Source organism: Pezoporus wallicus, unplaced genomic scaffold (genome assembly GCF_028554395.1).
Source record: "Pezoporus wallicus isolate ANWC-B61680 ecotype Strahan unplaced genomic scaffold, APGP_CSIRO_Pwel_v1 contig_8714, whole genome shotgun sequence".
NCBI classification, from domain to species: Eukaryota; Metazoa; Chordata; class Aves; order Psittaciformes; family Psittacidae; genus Pezoporus; species Pezoporus wallicus.
In genome coordinates, this window is record NW_026635695.1 from 1,209,449 (window position 1) to 1,228,315 (window position 18,867).

At 45.7% G+C, this 18,867-nt stretch overlaps 1 protein-coding gene across 7 annotated transcripts in view; it reads right to left on the bottom strand.

Moving 5' to 3' along the window:
• CADPS (calcium dependent secretion activator) overlaps window positions 1–18,867 on the bottom strand; it is a 211,381-nt gene that overhangs the window by 16,250 nt on the left and 176,264 nt on the right. For all 7 annotated transcript variants that reach the window (XM_057397353.1, XM_057397350.1, XM_057397349.1 and 4 more), the window contains 4 exons: window positions 14,098–14,172; window positions 12,964–13,047; window positions 8,309–8,341; window positions 5,102–5,209 (listed from right to left, as the gene is read on the bottom strand). In XM_057397353.1, the coding sequence (XP_057253336.1) occupies window positions 5,102–5,209; window positions 8,309–8,341; window positions 12,964–13,047; window positions 14,098–14,172 (300 nt within the window). The remainder of the gene's footprint in view (window positions 1–5,101; window positions 5,210–8,308; window positions 8,342–12,963; window positions 13,048–14,097; window positions 14,173–18,867) is intronic.

The following is an 18,867-nucleotide window of genomic DNA, read 5'->3' on the forward strand; positions in this document are numbered from 1 at the left end:
CAGCAAAAGCTGCCTTTGGAAATACAAGGGCAGTCCTGGCTGTTTCCTGGCATTCCTGCTGGGCTCCTGGCTGGGGAAAGGAAATGAAAATCCACTGGTTGTACCATCGGCCTTGGGATACGGCTGGGGCTTCCTAAAATCCCACCGAGCTGAGCTGGAGGGAGAGGACCTGGCACTACGGCCTCGGCCAAGGGCTTGTGCCTTTCTGAGAGTGATGGGAAGGAGATGCTGGATCCTTTGCAGTTGATCCCTGCCTTCTCCTTTACTGCTGGGAGAGGGCCTGGACCGACTGTCCCTCTGCACTGATGGCACAGGGCAGAGCAAAGCCCCAGTCTCCCCAGTTGCCCTCCCTGCTACCAAGACAAAAAACCGTCCTCCATCTGCAGAGAGGAAGAGAGGAGAGAAAATACTGTTTCAGGAGAAAATACTCCGTCTGGTATCCCGGCTGTGACACAGACCTTGGAGGAAGCCAGACATACAGAGTGACAGTGAAGTGGTAAAACTGCCTTCTGCAAAGAGCACCGTGGCTCCTGCCACCCCACGGGCTGTATCACTGTGTGATTAAGTTCTTACCAGACTTTCTGGTAAAGGCAACCTTCCTGATCTGATAACTGCCAAGGACAAGCCAAATACGCAGGGTCAATCTATGCACATTTAATCCCCAGAAGGCAGATTAAGTGTATAATTGACCCATATAATCCATGTATCATCTCCAGTGAAATGTTTTCTATGTCCGGTTTAGGCAGACATGAGGCCCATAAGAAAGCGATCAGAGGCACAGTATTACCATTGCGGTGGATTTCATCAAAGTTCGAGATGGCTTTTTAATCACTGATCTCAGAGACTGCCAGATTTAAGCAGATGAACTCGCACTAAGCACATCTGGTTTAAATCCTTATCTTCTACTCAGGCTGGTGTCTTCAAGAAGTACAAGGAGGAAAAAGCTAAATTGATTTTTTTAGGTCTTTGCAATCTTCGGAGCCTCTCGGGGTGTTCTGATCTCTCATATGAAAAGCATGTTTTTGTTGTGTTTTTTTTTTTTTTCCAGTAAGATACTGAATTAATCATCAGAGAGAAAAATGCCATCTGCGCTATTTAAGGGACTGCATCAGGATGCTGGAATTCACAGGATTTCGGGGAGCTCACTCGATGCTCAGTAGCCTTTTGTGTACGTGCTACTCGCCTGCGGCTGGGGAGGAAACATTATCACTATGTTTTACATTAGTGTTTACCAATTTATGAGGAAGAAAGGTTGGCACTCGCAATAGCTACTAGTCAATCATAGGCTTTCTGGATCACATATGTTCTGATGGGTTGAAGCCTATACTGTGAGCATCTAAGGGCGTGTGTAAAGATATACACACACACACACGTATAAATAACATCCACCAAAGCGAACAACTCTTACAAGGGAAACTCCCACTGCCTTCAGACAAATCTTACAGATATACAAACTCCAATCCTATGAAATTTTGAGTGTCCCGAGCCAAAGGGGACCTGAATTTTGCAGGATTTGTCTGAAGACTCAAGATCACACTGGAGATACTTTCCCATGTTTAAGATATACACGCTTGCCTCTGCCACGTTGTTCCTATAAACAGTCACATTCTGCATGTCAATTCTGCCCCCTTTCCAGGGAAAAAGTGATGAAATCATACATTCTATCAGGCACTACACACAGTTTGTGATCCTTCTGCATTGTGTGTGAAGTATCACAGCAGTTTAAATCCCAAAGCACTCAGCCACGCACAGGAACACATGGAGGGGATGCTATGATGCTATTCTGAAACTCTTCTGTTACCGCTGCTCTCTACCAATGGGCCTTATTACAGTGTTTTAGCTTTAAATGTTATCAAATTAGTGAGCTAGGCCAAGTAAATAAGTCATGTTACTCTGCAGTAAACAGCACTGCCAAAAAGCTAGTTAGGTTTTGATTACCAGCAGAACTCCACGATCAATCTGTTCCTTCAATGATCCCAAGAATACAGATTTTCAAAATGAAGACGACTCTATTTTGGGGAGGAGGGGGGTTGGACTTGACTAATTTGCAGAATTAAGAGGATTAGCACACAGACCACAGAGAAATATTACAATAATCATCTGAAAACAAAGAGCATAGCCCCATTCTGCAGGTTTGGGCAGGGCATGCGATGCAGGGGAAGAAAGGTGGCTTCTGAGCTAAGAAATCACGGCAAACGCCAAAATAAAGACATACTAACCCAGCTTCTGCTGGGAGATGGCCTAACATACTCTGCAGCCCCTGCTCCTGGGAGGAAACAAAGGGGAAATAGATGGAAATGGACTCAGAAAAATGGGAGGATTAGGAATATCCTGGGAGCTGCAAACCCCACTGAGTGTGTGACAGGCAACCTTGCACTGTGCACCTTTGCTCTTGCACTACTCATGACTGTACAGAAAGGGGATTTCACCCGATATTGTGTCTCTAACATGATTCCATTGACAGCAGAGGAACTGCCTGCAGGCAGACTTAAGCTGTTTACCTGTCCACCACTGCACGTATTACCCTGTAACATCCTAAAAGTGGACTAAGCTTTTGCTGGGGTAAACCAGCATCCCTGCACTAAGCCAGCAGAGGAGTCAGCCTCTAAAGTGTTAATAATCTCATTGGCTGGAGAAACTCAACAGCTAAGAGGATTGCTCCTCTGCCACGCTGGCGGAAGCAAGAACGAAATGAGGTCCAGGTCTAACTCGGCATCATAAATACAAGTTTTTGATTATTCCTCTTCTCTTTCATATTAAAAAGACAGTGAGCACCTAAAATCTCCTTTGAAAATACGACCCCTGGTGCAGAGACCAACCAAGCTTAAAGACCCCACGGCTGTGCTGCTTTGCTGCATTAGGTGAGCTCTGGACACAGACCTTGTTCCTGTCCTTACTGAGACATTGCGAACACAGCACTGATTATGAGTACATGGGGGTCCAGGTGACCCCCACGTAGGCATAAACCCCCTGCTATTGACCCATCAGCAGCACCTCAGCTGTGCTAAGAGCTGACCTCAGGAGCAAGCAGCTCCATTAGCTGTAATCTGGCAAAGACAATATATGACCACTCAAAACATAATTCCAGTTTTTGGATGGATTAGGCTCGGTGCATCTCCCTCCCTCCCTCCCCATGAAGCAGGGGCCCTGCAGCTCGCGGGCGCACACTCACGTACATGACACATGTGTGAAGATGCCGGCAGCGTCGGGTCCCAGTGCCATCCTGCTGGTGTGGGGAATGGGAATGGGAACAGGAATGGGAACAGGAATGGGAACAGCTCCCACATGCTGCAGCTCCTGCTTGTAGCCGGCATGGGTCAAAACAGGCAGAGCAATGTCAAAACTCTACCCTTGATTATCTTATTCCGCAAGAGTCAAAGAGACTTGAGGAAAACAGGGAGGGAAAGAAAGGTTTTGCACTTTCCACTAAGGTAGATACTTTTTTTTTACTTCCACGTCAACTATTAATTTCTTTAAAATATGGCTTGGTAAAACTAAACAGGAGCAAAACAAACCAAAATTAACATTTGTGCTAATTACAGCCTTTTGAAAATTGCAAACAATGGCCCAAAGGGTCCAAGCACACCAACTGTGTATCACAGGGAAAGGATGAGGGAAAAAAGGCAGTGTGGGCATTGAAAAGAACAGTCCAGATGAGCTCTGGAAATTTAGCTGCTCTTGGAATAAATTTGAACACAAGCGAGTGATGCACTCGCGGGCCTGCTGCAGATGGAAGCGACAGGCTTTTGTTTTATGTTTTGTTTTTTCTCCCCATGCCTGCTTGATGGGTGATTTGCGTCTGGTGCTCTGCGCTGCAAACTCTCCCCAGAGCGAGCTGCCCGGAGGAGGCACTGCTGTGCTCTCCGTGCATGAATGAGGCATTCTCAGTGGAGATGGGTCATGCTAGTAGATGTACACAGCAAGATTATTTGACTCTAATTCATGCCACTTGATATAATGTGATAAAACATTTGACATGAGAGATAAGTTCCATTTTAATCCAGTAAGGTGCAGGGGAAAGAAAGAGTGGGAATTGTAAAGGAGGAAGAGGTGTCTAAGGGATAGGCAATGCGCAGAAAAGAGAGGTATTGAGTGAAGGAGGAGATTGGTTTGGGAAAAAAAAGCAGCTTTCCCTGCACACTGAGGAAGCAAAAGAGCAAGTAAAGAAAGCGAGGAAGGTTGTTACAGTTCCAGTGCTGGGAGGCTGAGAAATGGCACTGCTGAGAGATGAAAGGAAGGAAAGTAGGGACAGGAGCTGCTTCAAACAGAAATCAATATATAGACAAATACCCTAAAGAGGACTGAAACACTAATGCTACAGGCTGGCCGTCAACAGAAAACCTTCGCTATAGAGCAGCTGCGAGGACAGAAAGGCTATAATGCAACAAGAGCAACAGAAACAGAGATACCAGTTAACATGCATCCAAATCCAAAACAAACGGGCATCACAGGTCACTGCTCCCTAACAGTCCAATGAATTTATCTTGTGCGACAGAAAAACAGCTCTGAACAACTGGGTCAGTTCCTACAGTGCCATCTTCATCAAGGAGACCATGTCTCAACTTTACCTTTGGTGTCAGACACCACAACATGGTTCTCCTGAACTATGAAAGTCTATTCCTAATCAGCTTTGATTTGGTTAGCTTTTAAAATCAAAATTTAGTGTGCTTAATTTGCTGTCAATTTTGGAGTGCTTGTCAATGAAACATGCTGCAAAATGTGCAGAAGACAGAAGAGATGGCCCTTAGCAAGTGCATCTGCCAAAAACCCAGCTCAAATTTTAACAGTGAGAACAATGACTAAGATGTTCTGCTACAGAGAGATTTTCCACAAGCTTAAATATAGTAAAGGACTCTCTTAGAAGATGCTGTTCCCTTAAAATCCACACACAGACAGACCAAGACACAGTAGACTAGAGTAGAGATTTAAAGCAGGCAGAGAGCAGATACAAGCCTTAGTCAGAAAGAAAGGAAAGATTTGTTTATTTTTTAAAGCTATAACCAATTAATATTCTCAAAATGTGACTTATCCTCCTGTCTTATTTTGTCACATTTTGGGTCTCTCCTGCTTGGTGTCCAAGGAGGAGAAGGCATTTACTTACATCAAATAACCTTTCTATATACATCTCCTCATTGACCTTATCACGCAGGACATCCTGAGAGTGGCGGACAAATGTCACATAGGCATCAGCAACATCCATCCCCGGCTTCTGCATGGAGGAGAGAAGAAGAGAGAAAGAGAGAGAAACATGAGTAGTGGCGCAGGGGCAGCTCCTCCGTGTAGCCTTGTTGCTGCTTTTCCTTCTCCTCCATCTCCTGCTGTCCTCATGCAGTCCACCCTTTCCTTACCTGACAGGCACTGAGTCCTGCTGCTTTGTGCCCCGTGCCCAGCAAAATACTGCGTGCAGCACAAGATCCTGCAGGAACACTTGCTCTTTCTCTTCTCTTTGCCTACAGCAAAGGTGGTCAGAAGAAGCTCTTCCTCTGGATACTAGAAGTAGCTCTTCCTCTACATACTGATGCTGGGAAGTTGTCTTCCTACCTTTGGTGCTGTTGACCTAATGAGTGAACCAGCAAGCCAGGCTGAGGTTTTCTCATTTTCTTAGGTCATCTTCTCTATGCAGCCCTCTGGTTTCTGAAGGTAGAAAGCTAACAACCACTGCTGGGCTCTTGGTTTTTCTGTGGTGTGAGGGTGCATGCAGTAGGCAGCTGGTGTTACAGAAGGCATCCCCAAATCACCTTTCTTTTTCTGTTTAGACCTCTGACTAGCTCAGATTTAGTGCTGCTCTTAAGAATAAATTGGGTAAATGGTAAGTAAGGGAATGTATGTCTACATGAATGCTTAAGCTGCTGCTAAACTGCAGGAAGCCTGCCTATGCTGCCCCATCCCTACAGCTCTCTGCAGAATTTAACTGATTTTAAACAATAACCTACAAGTGTGCAAGCTTTGGGGGATTACAGCACTTCTTTAAAGAAAACGGGAACTGAAGCAGGTGGATGGGAAAACACTTACAAGAAAAATAAATCCTGTTTGAGTTCACATTGCTTGATATACTGGAATCAAACTTACCTCAAAGGAAACCCATTAAAACACTGTAATACAAGTCATTACAAGAGCTGCCACAAAACCTTAAATTTCCATGGCACATTGTAAGTTTGTTAATAACTAGTGTCATTAGTTTCCATTACTGTGATTTACCTCAGATCACAGAGTATCATTTCTCTGCAAGATACAATTGTCAGCCGTTGTAAATTGAAGTTAGTTAACACATCTGTGTAATTTCCAGGGTGAAAATGAGGACAGTTTGGAAAGCAGTAGGAAGGGAGTTTTTTAATACAAAGCAAACAATTATCAAGCAAAGGGCCAGTGCTTGGCCCTTGGGAAGCCAGTAGCATTTCTTAACACCTACTGCAACAATGACAAGGTATTAATTTGAAAAACAATGAGGACAACATGAATGTGGCAGTAGTCAAGTGTTACACTTTCAAGCAATTTTCAGTATGCCGAGCGTGCCCGTTTCGAGGTGGCATTAAACGGATTGATTTGTACCCACGCAATTGCAATGGCATCTGTGGAATTAGATTTAACTGATGCTTTTCTGTTCAACACCAGCATTTTCCCCCTGTCCTCTAGCCAAACAGGTCTGTCTTTCTCCTGTCCCCAGACCGGCAGTGGCTCATGGACCACGGGGTGGCCTCTGCAAAGGCCTGGGAGCTGTGTGGGGCTGGTGTTTGACTTCATTAGAACTGCTGAGGCTGTCAAAGAAGCCGTTGAAATGTGACTTCGTTTCCCGGGTGAGTTGGGGAAACAACTGAGAAATAACCCAGGTGAATGATTTCTGCTCTATTTTACACAAAGAACCAAAGCATCTGATGGCCCCAAGGATGGGAGCAGACTCCGCTCCTCCTGCTGTGGATTCTGGGAACCCTTGAAAGGGTCATTTAGCATTGTACTGAGACTACTTCCCTAGAGATGCTTTACTTTCCAGGAATGCAGAGGCTTCAGAGAAGGCCACACTTTGTCCTAGAACTTACGTAAAACAACTGTTCTGTGCTCAGATTCCTGGTGACCAAATACTTAAGGTGCACTCGAACAACTACAGATTGCAACTGAAGAATCTCCACATTTTCTAAGGCTGGATATGAATTCTGAGTCTCTCTTCCTAATGATCTCAATATCCTGTTTCTATTACTCCAAAATCCTGTTTCTATTACTCCAATCTCTGCACTGGGATATTTTAAACCAAGCAAGACCTCTTACTGTTCAAGAGTTTGTCTCTTCCATGCTAAGCTCAAGAAACAGTACTTTTTTAGGCAAAGTTTATCCTGGGCTAACAGGATGGAAACACCAAATGCAGATTATGTGGTCCAAGATATCAGATAAATGCATCACCTTGTCATGTGAAAGCATGAAGAACAATTGCGCCTACATTCAATGTACATATATACATTACACATACGGGTCATCAAACTCAACTGAGTTATTCTTCATTTACCTTGCCCAGTCTAACCGGATGCAGGAACTAGTGTGGTGTATTAAGATCGACTTCTTTTATTTCATTTCTAATTGCTCAGGATTTTTCTGCCTGTAAATGTTACAGTAACCCCTCACACCAGCCAGTATTCATATATTACACTTCAACTGCATTTAAATGTAAATTTCTGGCAAGTTAAGTGCTCTGTCTAAGAACGTTAAGGGCTCTTTTCCTTATGAATCAAGGTCTAATTAGAGGAGACGATGTACAGTTTTCCTCTACCAATTACAGGAAAATGGAAGAAATTATTTTCATTAACAATTTCCCAAACACATGTTGCTAGCTCATCACCATCTCCCCAAAGTCATAAAAAAGTCATTTTCCGAAAGAGTAAAATAAACTAACAATTAGAAGAACAAAAATAAAATAGATTAGCTAATGTGTTAGATGTGTGTTGGCTCAGTTCTAACATGTCTGGACCTTTTTGTTTGGAAATTATACTGTATTTGTACAAGTCCAAATGAAGAATTAACAGAATGCACTGCTCCCATTTTTTTTTTTTTAATTTTAAATGTGATTCAAGCCAATTGCAGAAATATGGTACCTTTTTGACACCATTTGCAAATTATTGCCTAAACAGCCTCGTAGGTCTCCATGAGAGCGTAACTGCTCATTATTAACATCATGGAGATAGTCTTTCCAGTTCAAATGTTAGAAGTGTGAAGGCCCATGGTTCAATCTTGGCTGTTAATGCATAATGTGGGTTGCTACACATGCCATAAACCAAAGCATAATGCAAATTACTATGACAGAAGTTGTTTAAATTGTGCTTACAGGTACATCCACGTATTTGGAAGCAGCCTTCACCTGTAAAAGGAACAAGAAAAGAGTTTACACCACCAATACGTTTTCAGGTCTTTGCTTTTTCATTAAGGCCTCCTGCAGCCAAGACTTGGGACAACACAATGCTGAGTGGGGGAAAATGGGTGATGAAAAACTATGTTTCTTGTCTGAAAGAATAGGCAAGGGTGGTATTTTTGTTGTTGTTTTTTTTGGAGAGGTAACTTTACTGCTGCTAAAGCTCTAATAGCAACAGATGATAGTGTGGGAGTTGTGCTTCTCCCTCTTCTACTTCAGCAAGCGGGGGAAGACGGGGTTCGTAAGTAGACATCGTTATTTTCTTCGGAGGCCTCATTCTCTGCCGGAGCCACGTGTCTCCGAAGGCAGCGCGTGTCTCTCCATTGGGAACCGCATCCTGGAGCCCGTGGGAGCTCCTCTGGCAGAAGGGGCATGATGGCATGGTGAAGCTGGCATGCACCGAGGTGGCCATAAGAAAGCACACAAAGGACGCTGATTTTGTCCCCTCGACCTTAGTGTTGCCCATGGTGTGCTTCCCCAAGCCTTGCGACCTGGGATGTTATTTACCTCCTTTTTGTTGGCCTTGATGCTGTCGAGAGAGAAGCACCCCAAAGCTTTGGTGCTTCCCAGATTCCAAGCAGCTACATCAGTTTCCTATGGGTTTCCTACTTTTTAAAAGATGTTATTGAGGGAGGGTACCAGAGGGTGGACACTGTGGTGTTCTCACAGGGGCTGCAGGACCCCGAATTGACTCTGTCTCTGATTTGCCATAAAGCAGGGTGAACATCCCCTGGCATGGGAGGTGGGGTGGCCCCAGCGTCAGGGCCAACTTTTCCAACTGAGCAGTGCCCAGCTGGCTAGAGAGACCTTTTTTACCACCGTAGCATAAGGCATAGTGTCTAGAAAGAGTACGGCTGGGATTTTCCACAACACTTCTGCTTTTAATTAGGGTAAGCGTTGCCGGCCATCTTTGTTTGGGTGTAAAAGCTCACCTGCTTTTAAATATTTCTAAAGCTACCATTAAAACAGCCTAAATATAACACGCACACAGTTGCATCTTGGGATGAATAAATTATGTGTCCCGAATGAGAGAATGAATGTATGTGTGAGACAGAATGTGAGAGTGGGTGGAAGCACTCATATGGTGTGTGTGGGGGGTGCATAATTAAGCACAATGAGGCGATACAAAAGACCAGACTGGTGGTAATTGCCGAGGTGAACGCTGCAAGTATTGGCAGCACCCAGGCTGCTGAGCCCGGGGCAAGAGCAGAGGGAAGGGCAGGAGGAGGATGCTGAGAGCCTGACGCTGAGATGTGTTACGGGGTCTGGCTGTCGAAGGGATAGAGGGGGCACATCCCAGCATACAAGTTTATGAAGGAGGGAGCGAAATCACTGCCAAGCCATTGCTCCCTGTGAAGAGTGAATATCCCTGTCTTTACAGCTGTCCCTGTTCCCAGCCAGCTGGACACCTTGCCCTTTCACTACGTTTAGCCTCACAACTTTCTTGGTAGTGCTGTCCTTCGCTCCTGTCCAACGGGAGCGGAGGAGCCCCAGCCTCCATGCATGAAGGCAACTGGAGCCCGGCCAATGGCTGCAGCTCCAGAGGAGCAGGCAGTCGTGGCACACTCATGCCGGCATGGAGCAGCCACAGGTTGCCCAAGATACCTCCAAACCAGCTCTTCTTTCTAAGCAGCAAAGTTAAACCACCAGCGGGGAAGGATGGAAAACGATGCAGCTTGGCAGCCTGCAGAATTCAAGCCGAGGTTTGTGCTCAGGGCTGCACTGTGCCATGCACCTCTCTCTTCAGATATCACACAGGGCATGAAATAATGTAGTGGCACCCCAGGAAACTTGCAATCTGAGCATGGATTTAGCACTCTTAGGTCCAGCTCAGTGCCACCATCTCAAACCACCTTCTTCAAAGCCAAGAGGCGACAAGAATAACTCAGTCAGCTTCCTGAGATCTGCCCCCTCCACCCACAAAAAGAAAAATAGAGCTGCTTCTTCTGCCCACTCCTCTTTAATCAGAATAATTACTTGTTTTTCTTTAAACTCAGATTTGGCTACATTTAGTGAAATTTCCAAACTGCCGGATGTTGTGTGATTTTTGCTAGGCTGCCGTTTTTCACAAAGTATGTGACTTTGCCATGAAACGTCTCAGTTTACCATACAAATTTTGCACAGAACAAAAATAAGATCTTTTACTTCTGTCTCCCTTGGGTAATATGCAGTCTTTAGTTTTAATTACCGTAGGTGCAATTCTCCACCTACAGAGGCCATCCAGATTCAAGGGAGTTTTAGCATCTGGCATTCCTGTGACTCAGTGGATCTGCACATGGGGGTGCCCAGCCAGGGCCTGGGATGCTGCTGCCGAGATGCACTTAAATGTAGCAACAAACAGGGAGTGGAGGTGGGGGGGAAAAAGTCTGGCCAAATTTAGAAGAGTGTTTTCCTCTCAAAGTGCTCTGCAAGGAGAAGTGGCTAGTGAGAATTTATTAGGACAACAGATGCATTAATTTTATCTTGAATTTCGAGGCAAGAATTGGAAATGAGGATATCCTACTAGGTGATAAAACTGTCTGTCACAAGACCCCCGATTACATGTCACTTGCAGAGCGCCTGGAAAACACATGATGAAAGAAGTCAGTGGAAGGGGGTGGGAGACTAATGCTTTCTAGAGCTCAGCGGCTTGGACCATCACACTTTGTTGTATTTGTTCCGACAGGGAAAACGTGGGAGGTGGTGCAAGCATGCTGTAACAAGAGAGAGTTTCTCTATTTATCACTGCAAAGACTAAACACAGCAAATCACATTACTACTGCAGGGAAGGAAGACTATCTAAACCCAGTACCAAAGGCTGGTCCTCAGCCTCCTCTTGTAGCTGGTGCTGCCCAGTGGCTCGCAGCGAACAAGCTGGGCAAAGCGAGAGATGTCCTTTGCCTGGAAAGGAGCAATCCTACTCTTCTGCAGCGTGCCCAGCCTCCCCGCTGGGGCTGAGGGCTCAGCACCTTCCTGGAGACATGCATACACCATGCACAGGAACTATTTGGATGCTGAAGCACATCCCTTCCCAGGAACTGAAGCTACAGGGATAGGCTCAAAGGCTGTGGAGCTGTTGGAGCAGGACAAACCGTTTTGCTGCTGCTGGGGCTGTTAATGGTCAATGTCTGAGGAGCAGCAGAACCCCAGGCACCTACATGCTACCTTTTCATGACTGGGCATCCAGAGCCCAAGAGCAGCCAGGGGCTTTGCTCAGCAATTGAAGGGAGCAGCACTTGGCAGCATAAACAGTCGGATGTGGTGGGAGCAGTGCAGCATCAACCAAGGAACAGCTTGGATTCACGGAGAAGGAAGGGCTGCACATTACACTGTCTACTCAGGCTGATGCTGGTACTTCCGATGCCTGGAAAGCTGCCGCCTCCACATCCTCTGCTGCTGCTGGCACGCGAGCATCTCCTAACTCTCCACAGCACTGGAATGAGAGAAGGTTCCACCCCAAGGTATCACCTGAACTCCCCCAAGCAGGGATGAGCAGAGCCCTGGGGCTGTAATCACACAGGGGTTATCCTGGGAGAAGAGCTGCACCACTGGGCAGTGAGAGGGACACCCTCCCTTTCCCTCCTTCTCTGAAGAACAAAGTACCTCCAGCACACTTGCAATGTCAGGATGCTTAGCTTGAACCCTATGCTGGATTAAATAAACTGCATGCACATAGCTGCCCATGAGCAGAATTTCTTGCCTCTCTTGGTTAGCCTTCCTACATTCAACCCCATTTCCAAACAGATCCTACAAAACTGCCTCAAACTCAGCAAAAAGGGCCCGAGAGTAGCAAGCAACAGACAACTGCAAGTAGCTAAGACAACTCCTGAACGAGACTTTGAAAGCCTTCTGCCACGCTTGCAAAGAAACACTCGTGTGAACTTCCTGGCATGCATTTTCAGACCATTGGAAATCAGCTGCTATGCATTTGTCCTAAGAAGCTGTCACAACACGTCTCTGCAATATGGCTCAGATTGCTTAACCCTTGCTAGATACTGAGGCCAATTTTGCATGGATGTTGTTTTTGTCCTGAACATTTCTAGGAAGTAAGTAATGTGGCAAGTTCTGCCATGTTAGGGAGGAGTGTGGCATTATCCAGGCACCTTGAGCTGCATAATCTCATGGCATTTCCCCTACCCCTACCTTGCTCCCTTTCAGAAACACAAAGGCACTCCCTAGATCTCCCTTATTTTGTTTTTCACTACTAAAGATGGTCACTGTTATGTCCAGAAGACTAAGAGGAACATACTCATCATGCAAAAATGGCAACGAAGCAACTTCTTTAGTTAGGGAAATCGCATGTACAGTGCAATGATTTGCTTTCATTTTCATACACAACTTCAACAGCATAAACTCCACCAACTCAAATGGTGACTGGAGATGTCTTTACTCTGGGCTACAATACAATGGCCTATGCACCTTGGGTGTTTATGTATTGTATACCTAGAGGTTGTTTGTTCATGTGGGGGTTACAGTGTTCAAACACCACAGAATGGCAGAATTATGACATAGCTGATCTAGCCCTGGGAGAGCAGGAGAATACAACTCAGAGTTAAAAATAAAGAAGAAAGGAAACTATAGTCTGTACTTACAGTAAATGACAGGAAAGAAGAAAACAAAGTTCCTTCATCGTATCTAGACAGTTTGGCCAAGACTCCTTCCAAAATGGTGACAAACTACAAAGACAAAAAATACTGCAATTATTTTTAATCATCGAACAAGGGTGTAAAAATCAGCATCAAAGACACCAACAGAGCTCTGAGCATTGCCAAAGGAACCAACAACCTGTCCCCAGGCACCATGGGCTGGCCCCTGGGGAGAAAGAAGCACTGACTTTTGTGTGCTGTGTTGGCAACCTCTTGCTAGGTGGGTATCATCCCCCGGTGTCATGGGTGATGCTGGGACAGGAGGTGGGAAGGCAGCACAGCCTCTCTGGATGGGGAAGTTCTTGCTCCCAGTACACAGTGTCAAGCACGCAGCTAGCTGGGTATTCTTGCAGAAGAATTGAACTGGCATATGTTGGTGGATTATGTTTAAAGGTCTCCGCTGTATAATAGGGATGACTTGTTCTTAGAAAGTTTGAAAGTAGAGGAAAAAACACCCCACCATCTTTCTCCCTACGTACCAATTGCTCTCTGCGCTAGCGCAGCACACCAGACCTACACAACAAACCAAGGGAAATGTTGGCAGCTGAGCTAGAGGAGACGACTCTGATGAAAAACAATTTCCAAACAATTAAACCTGACATTTTGGAATGTATTTCCCACTACTGTCACCTTTAAATTAACTTCTTAGAAGAACATATGGTGATCTTGCACAAGATGAGTTATTTTGTCCACACAACCTTATGCGTAGGAGCGGTGACCGCTTCTCTGTGCCACCCCATCATCTCTGCAGCAGCAATAAGCAGTGCCACCCTCTGACTGCAGCTGCCCCTCAGTACCATGGGGCAATGGTGACCGTGGGGTGTTACCCCCACATTAACTTAACACCCATCCCTTAAAACCACTTCTGGCCCAGCATGGCAATCCTGCTAGCAGCATATTACATCTCACACAGTTCCTAATTGTCAAAGAGTCACCATGAAAGGACTGGGAGATGTATGATCCTGCCTGTGAGAAACAAGAAGCCAATTCAACATCTTAATGTGTCACATTTTAATGGAAACGCACATATTAAAAATGCAATGTTAACAGTGAATCACTTCACCTGAAGCTGAAGGTTACCTTTGCCACTAGGAGTGTTATCATTTCTTTGACGGTTTCCTCAATTAGTTCATCTATTTTTGAATGGTACTGGTGCTGAAGAAAAATAAAAGGTGGGGGGGGGGAAGTATTAGCATCGATCACAAGCAAGAGCTCTACAGTTGTCAGACTCTTCCCTTGGTAAACCACAATATGCAGTATCAACCTGACAAATTACACAGCTTATTACCTTGGGCTCCACTATGGTGACCAGTGATTACTTACAGTCATTGGTGAGACCCTGAATTCAGGAGAAGCTAACATCAGGTTGTGAAGCATGGGCAAACCCTGCCCTCTTCTGTGTGCCTGCAGCTCCGGGAGCCACACGCAGATGTCGAAGGGGAAGCTTTGCCATCCCTGTGAGCACCAGCACCCAGTGCTCCTAGAGACCCTGAAATCCTTTTGCTTCAGCTCTGCAGGCATTACCCTGCTCATCTGGCACACGGATCACACCCGTCAATGAGATATGCCTGCTGCTGGAGGGGAACGGGCAGCCCTTGCCTAGGGCACCACAAACCACACAGCCCTTGGAAGGGGGGTGGGAAGGACAAGAAGAAGGGCTGAGAGAGCTGGGGTTGTTCAGCCTGGAGAAGAAAAGGCTCCAGGGAGACCTTAGAGCAGCTCCCAGTGCTTAAAGGGGCTACAGGAAATGTGGAGAGGGGCTTTGGACAAGTGCAGGTAGTGACAGGACAAGGGGGAACGGCTTTAAACTGGGAAAACATAGCTTTACATTAGATCTAAGGAAGAAATTACCACTAGGAGGGTGGTGAGGCCCCAGCACAGGGTGCCCAGAGAAGCTGTGGCTGCCCCATCCCTGGCAGTGTTCAAGGCCAGGCTGGACACAGGGGCTTGGAGCAACCTGCTCTAGTGGAAGGTGTCCCTGCCTGTGGCAGGGGCTGGAACTGGATGAGCTTTAAGGTCCGTTCCGACACAAACCATTCTGTGATTTGCTGCACCAGGAGAGCTTGCAGTGTGTTAAACCCTCAGGAATGATGTTACACTCTTCCCATCTACTGCAGCAGAGCAGTTGAACCTGTGTTGCACACTGGGCTCAGCAAGCACATGGCTCAGATTAAGCACTTGTTTAAATGCTTTGCTCAGTGACTATAAGATAGATCTAAAAAACACCCAGCAAACCAAGATGAGCCTTTTTGTCCCATGCAAAAGCCATCACACAGTGCAGCCCTGAGCCCTGGGTGTCAGCAGATCCCACGGCACCAGCTCAGGACTGGCTGACCTACACCAGTGCCTGCAGCATCAGTGTTTCTGCATCTTCAACCCAATTTCTGCACAAGCCAAACCTTGCTTAGCTTGGGAGCTCTGATGCAATCAGCTGCAATATGGTTAGAATAGGTACTAAAATACAGTCTCCTACTAATTTAGAAAAGACCTGTTTCCAATACAAGATTTAATTAGTGAAAACATACAGTATATTCTTATTTTCAATGGACTGAGAAAATACTGATTATGACTGCTTTCCAACACAAAACATTTGATTTTTCAGTCAAACATTTCAAGCACTGGTGCTAGTCACTATATTCATTACCACTTGGCATTAATATTGTTTTAAAATGTTAACATCAAATCACATTGAAAGAGACAAATCTGCTTTAAATACTAATCAGACTTTGGGAAGGAAGACTGCGAGGGCTTTACAAATGCTAGATGTTGGTGTCAGTGTCTGATTGTAATCTCTGAACTGCTCTACGCTGCGGGGATTTTTTTCCTATGACATTAACATTAATAAAGGAATTTGGACAAAAGAAAAGTCGGACACACTTACCCACTCTTTAGCAAACTTTCAGGTGATTTGGAACAGAAATAAAGAGGAAAGGGCAAAAGACAGGAAAAAGAACATATGAAGAGAAACTATAAATAAACCAAAATCTTTTAAATAAAGAGGTGCATGAGAACAACCGCATCATGCATAGAAACAATAAGCAATGGAAAATGAAACATGATCAAAACCTCCTTTCACTGAAACACCAGAGACTGTTACCTGTAGTATTTGCGGGCAGTAAAGCCTGCAGGGACTCGACTGTACCTAACTGCTGACGGTCTCTTATGGTTTTATTTTGCTCCAGAGAGGAAGGTTGTCAACAGGCAGGTTCAGCAACAGGGCAACTGCACATCCTTCGCCAGGCTGGATGTGCCTGAGGGGTGAGCCCTGCTGCACGGGTTACATGGTGAGGCACATCTCAGGCAAAGTCCTGGCTGGGTACACTCACAGCATCACCTATGAGGGAGGACAGGCTGGCACTGCCACACCACAGGCTGAGTCCACCCCGAGGTACAAACATACACGAGCAAGTAATATTTGCATTTGCAGTTCCCATTTCCATGTCCTGCTTTGCAGGTCAAGATATATATGAGTCCCTTATGGGATCATAGTTATGATTAATCTGTTAACTAAGAGATTAACTAACACAGCTCTTGTCAGCTCCTGGGATTGACCTGGCCATTCCCAGCATAGCTGGAGATGTAGCTGCAGGGTGACAGGGACCTGTAAGAGCTGGGTACACACAGGAGCTGCTGACGTCCTTAGCATATACAGCCAGAACCTCCTATGGGAGCTGAAGAAGGGGTTGTGCATATGTTGGGGGTGTCTTCCCCATGACATTTTCCTTCTGCAACTAGAGTTTTGTGTGTGCGTAAGGATTTAGCTAACTGCTTTCATCGGGTAAGTCATGACTTTTAACTCAAAAATGGCCAGCTACATGCAAAACAATACACTGTGAAATGTACCCACTGATGCATTTTCAATTCAAACCTTGTTTAAAAAGCAAGTAAGAGCCCTGGTGGAATAAAACCACAGCTCTGAGAGCAGGAGAGGACCATGTGTACACACCAAGGACTCTGATCGCTCATTCCCATCACAGTCACAATCCCTGGAGTCCACACAGAGCTGGTGGGGGGCCAGGACCACGCAGAATAGGACCCGTGAGGCTGTGGGTCCTGCTCTGGGCAGCCACAGTGATGTGCACCCTGTGCTACTCGTGCTGCAGCTCCATTTCCACCTCGGGAAGATGAGACTGAGCCAGGATGGGGTTGGAGAAGGCGGTGGTTTGGAAAATAAGTGCCTGGTGCTGCTTTCACAGGCGCCTGGCTCGTAAACCAGCATTTTCTAACAGCTCCTTCTACATTTCTTATGGAAACGCTCGAGGTTAAAGATCACATATCTGGTTTACTTTACCCAGCGCAGCCCCCGCTTTCGATAGAGTTCATCGCAGCTTTCTATTAGCTCAATTATTACAATCCGTAATCAGCGCACTACAATGATTCAAGTTGACTTTATGTGATGAGTATCTTGCCTTGTCATGTAACAGATTGTGTGTACGTTGTATTTCTCTAAGGACCATCTGACCTTAGATATTAAATAGAAACATACTAGACCAACTGAGAAACATTTAATACATACATTTATCCCCTTAGATGTATTAAAAATTCAGAGGAAAAATAAATATTTAAGATGGTAAAGTATGTTTACCAAATGTTTTAACAGCTGCCTTTAGAGACAAGGAAATGGAAATGAAATGATGGGTGTTTGTTTCACAGGGTAATGCTCGCAAAAGGCATTCAAGTATCTGTTAAAGTGAGTGCAACTGAAGGTAGTCTGAGAGGGAAGGACACTGGGATGGGAGGGAAACCGCAGGAGAGAGGTCAAATAATGTGTTGAGAGAGCCTCTGCCCACGCAGAGCTTGAACTGTCAGAAAAATCAGGGGTTTGTTTCTAACAAAACTGTTCTCCAGTGGGTCTGGGCAGACTCCCCGGCCTGAACACCACAGTGGGTAGTGAGCCCTTTATGCTGCTTTTGAACTGTCTGCAAAGGGACATGAGTATCTGAGAGCCACGTGCCAGCAGTGGCAGTGACAGAGTGTCCCGTCAGCGGGTTGTGTCTGTCCACCCCTCCCCAGTGACTAGATGGGGGGAAAGGGACTCAACAATGCACAGACACAGCTCCCAAATTACAGAGGAATACACAAGCTCCAAACCTGGTTTTGCATCCCTCTCCCGTCTGACTCCTCAGAAGTGGAAGAGGCAAGGTGAGTTTGTTTTCCCCTCCCAACAACAGATCTATATCTTAACTCTTAACCCCTATCTCAGTACCCCTACATCTTAACTCTTAACCCCCATCTGAGTACGACCATCTCAGCACATAGCACTTAGCTTTAAGAAGAGGAGATGGAGATAGGCAAAATATGGAGTGGCACAAGCGAATGGAGGGGGAGGTAGTAACACTCACTAAAAGAAAGAAAAGGAAAAGGGAGGGTGTATAAAATGCTGCAGCCCTAAATGGTAACTTATGCACCGATAATTTACACCTGCTTTACAGGTCTATTAGTTCAGCTATCTGTTAAAAACCTCGTGACCCAGCAACTGCTGCTTGCCGCAGGAGTTAGGCTGCCTCCAAACTGCTGTACCGAACACCTTCTTGAAGCGGCACAGGCAGATTTACAGAGCTAATCCCTGCTGCAGCTGAGAACAGCAGAGAAAACCTCGCTGCTGCCTGGTCCCCTCTCACTTGCAGTTTGACTCAGGCCAAATGTGCATTGTGACTGATGTGCTCAAAATTTGGAGGAAACCAGCCAGCACGAAGCATTGTAAATCAGCATGGGAAGATGCAGTGAGTGCCTGGTCACACTACATCCAGACACAGCTGATGGTGTAAGTTTCATGCCATCTGAATACTTAACCTGGCACTTTTATGAATGCAATGAGCTTGCTCTGTCATGTTATAAGAGTCTGCTTGA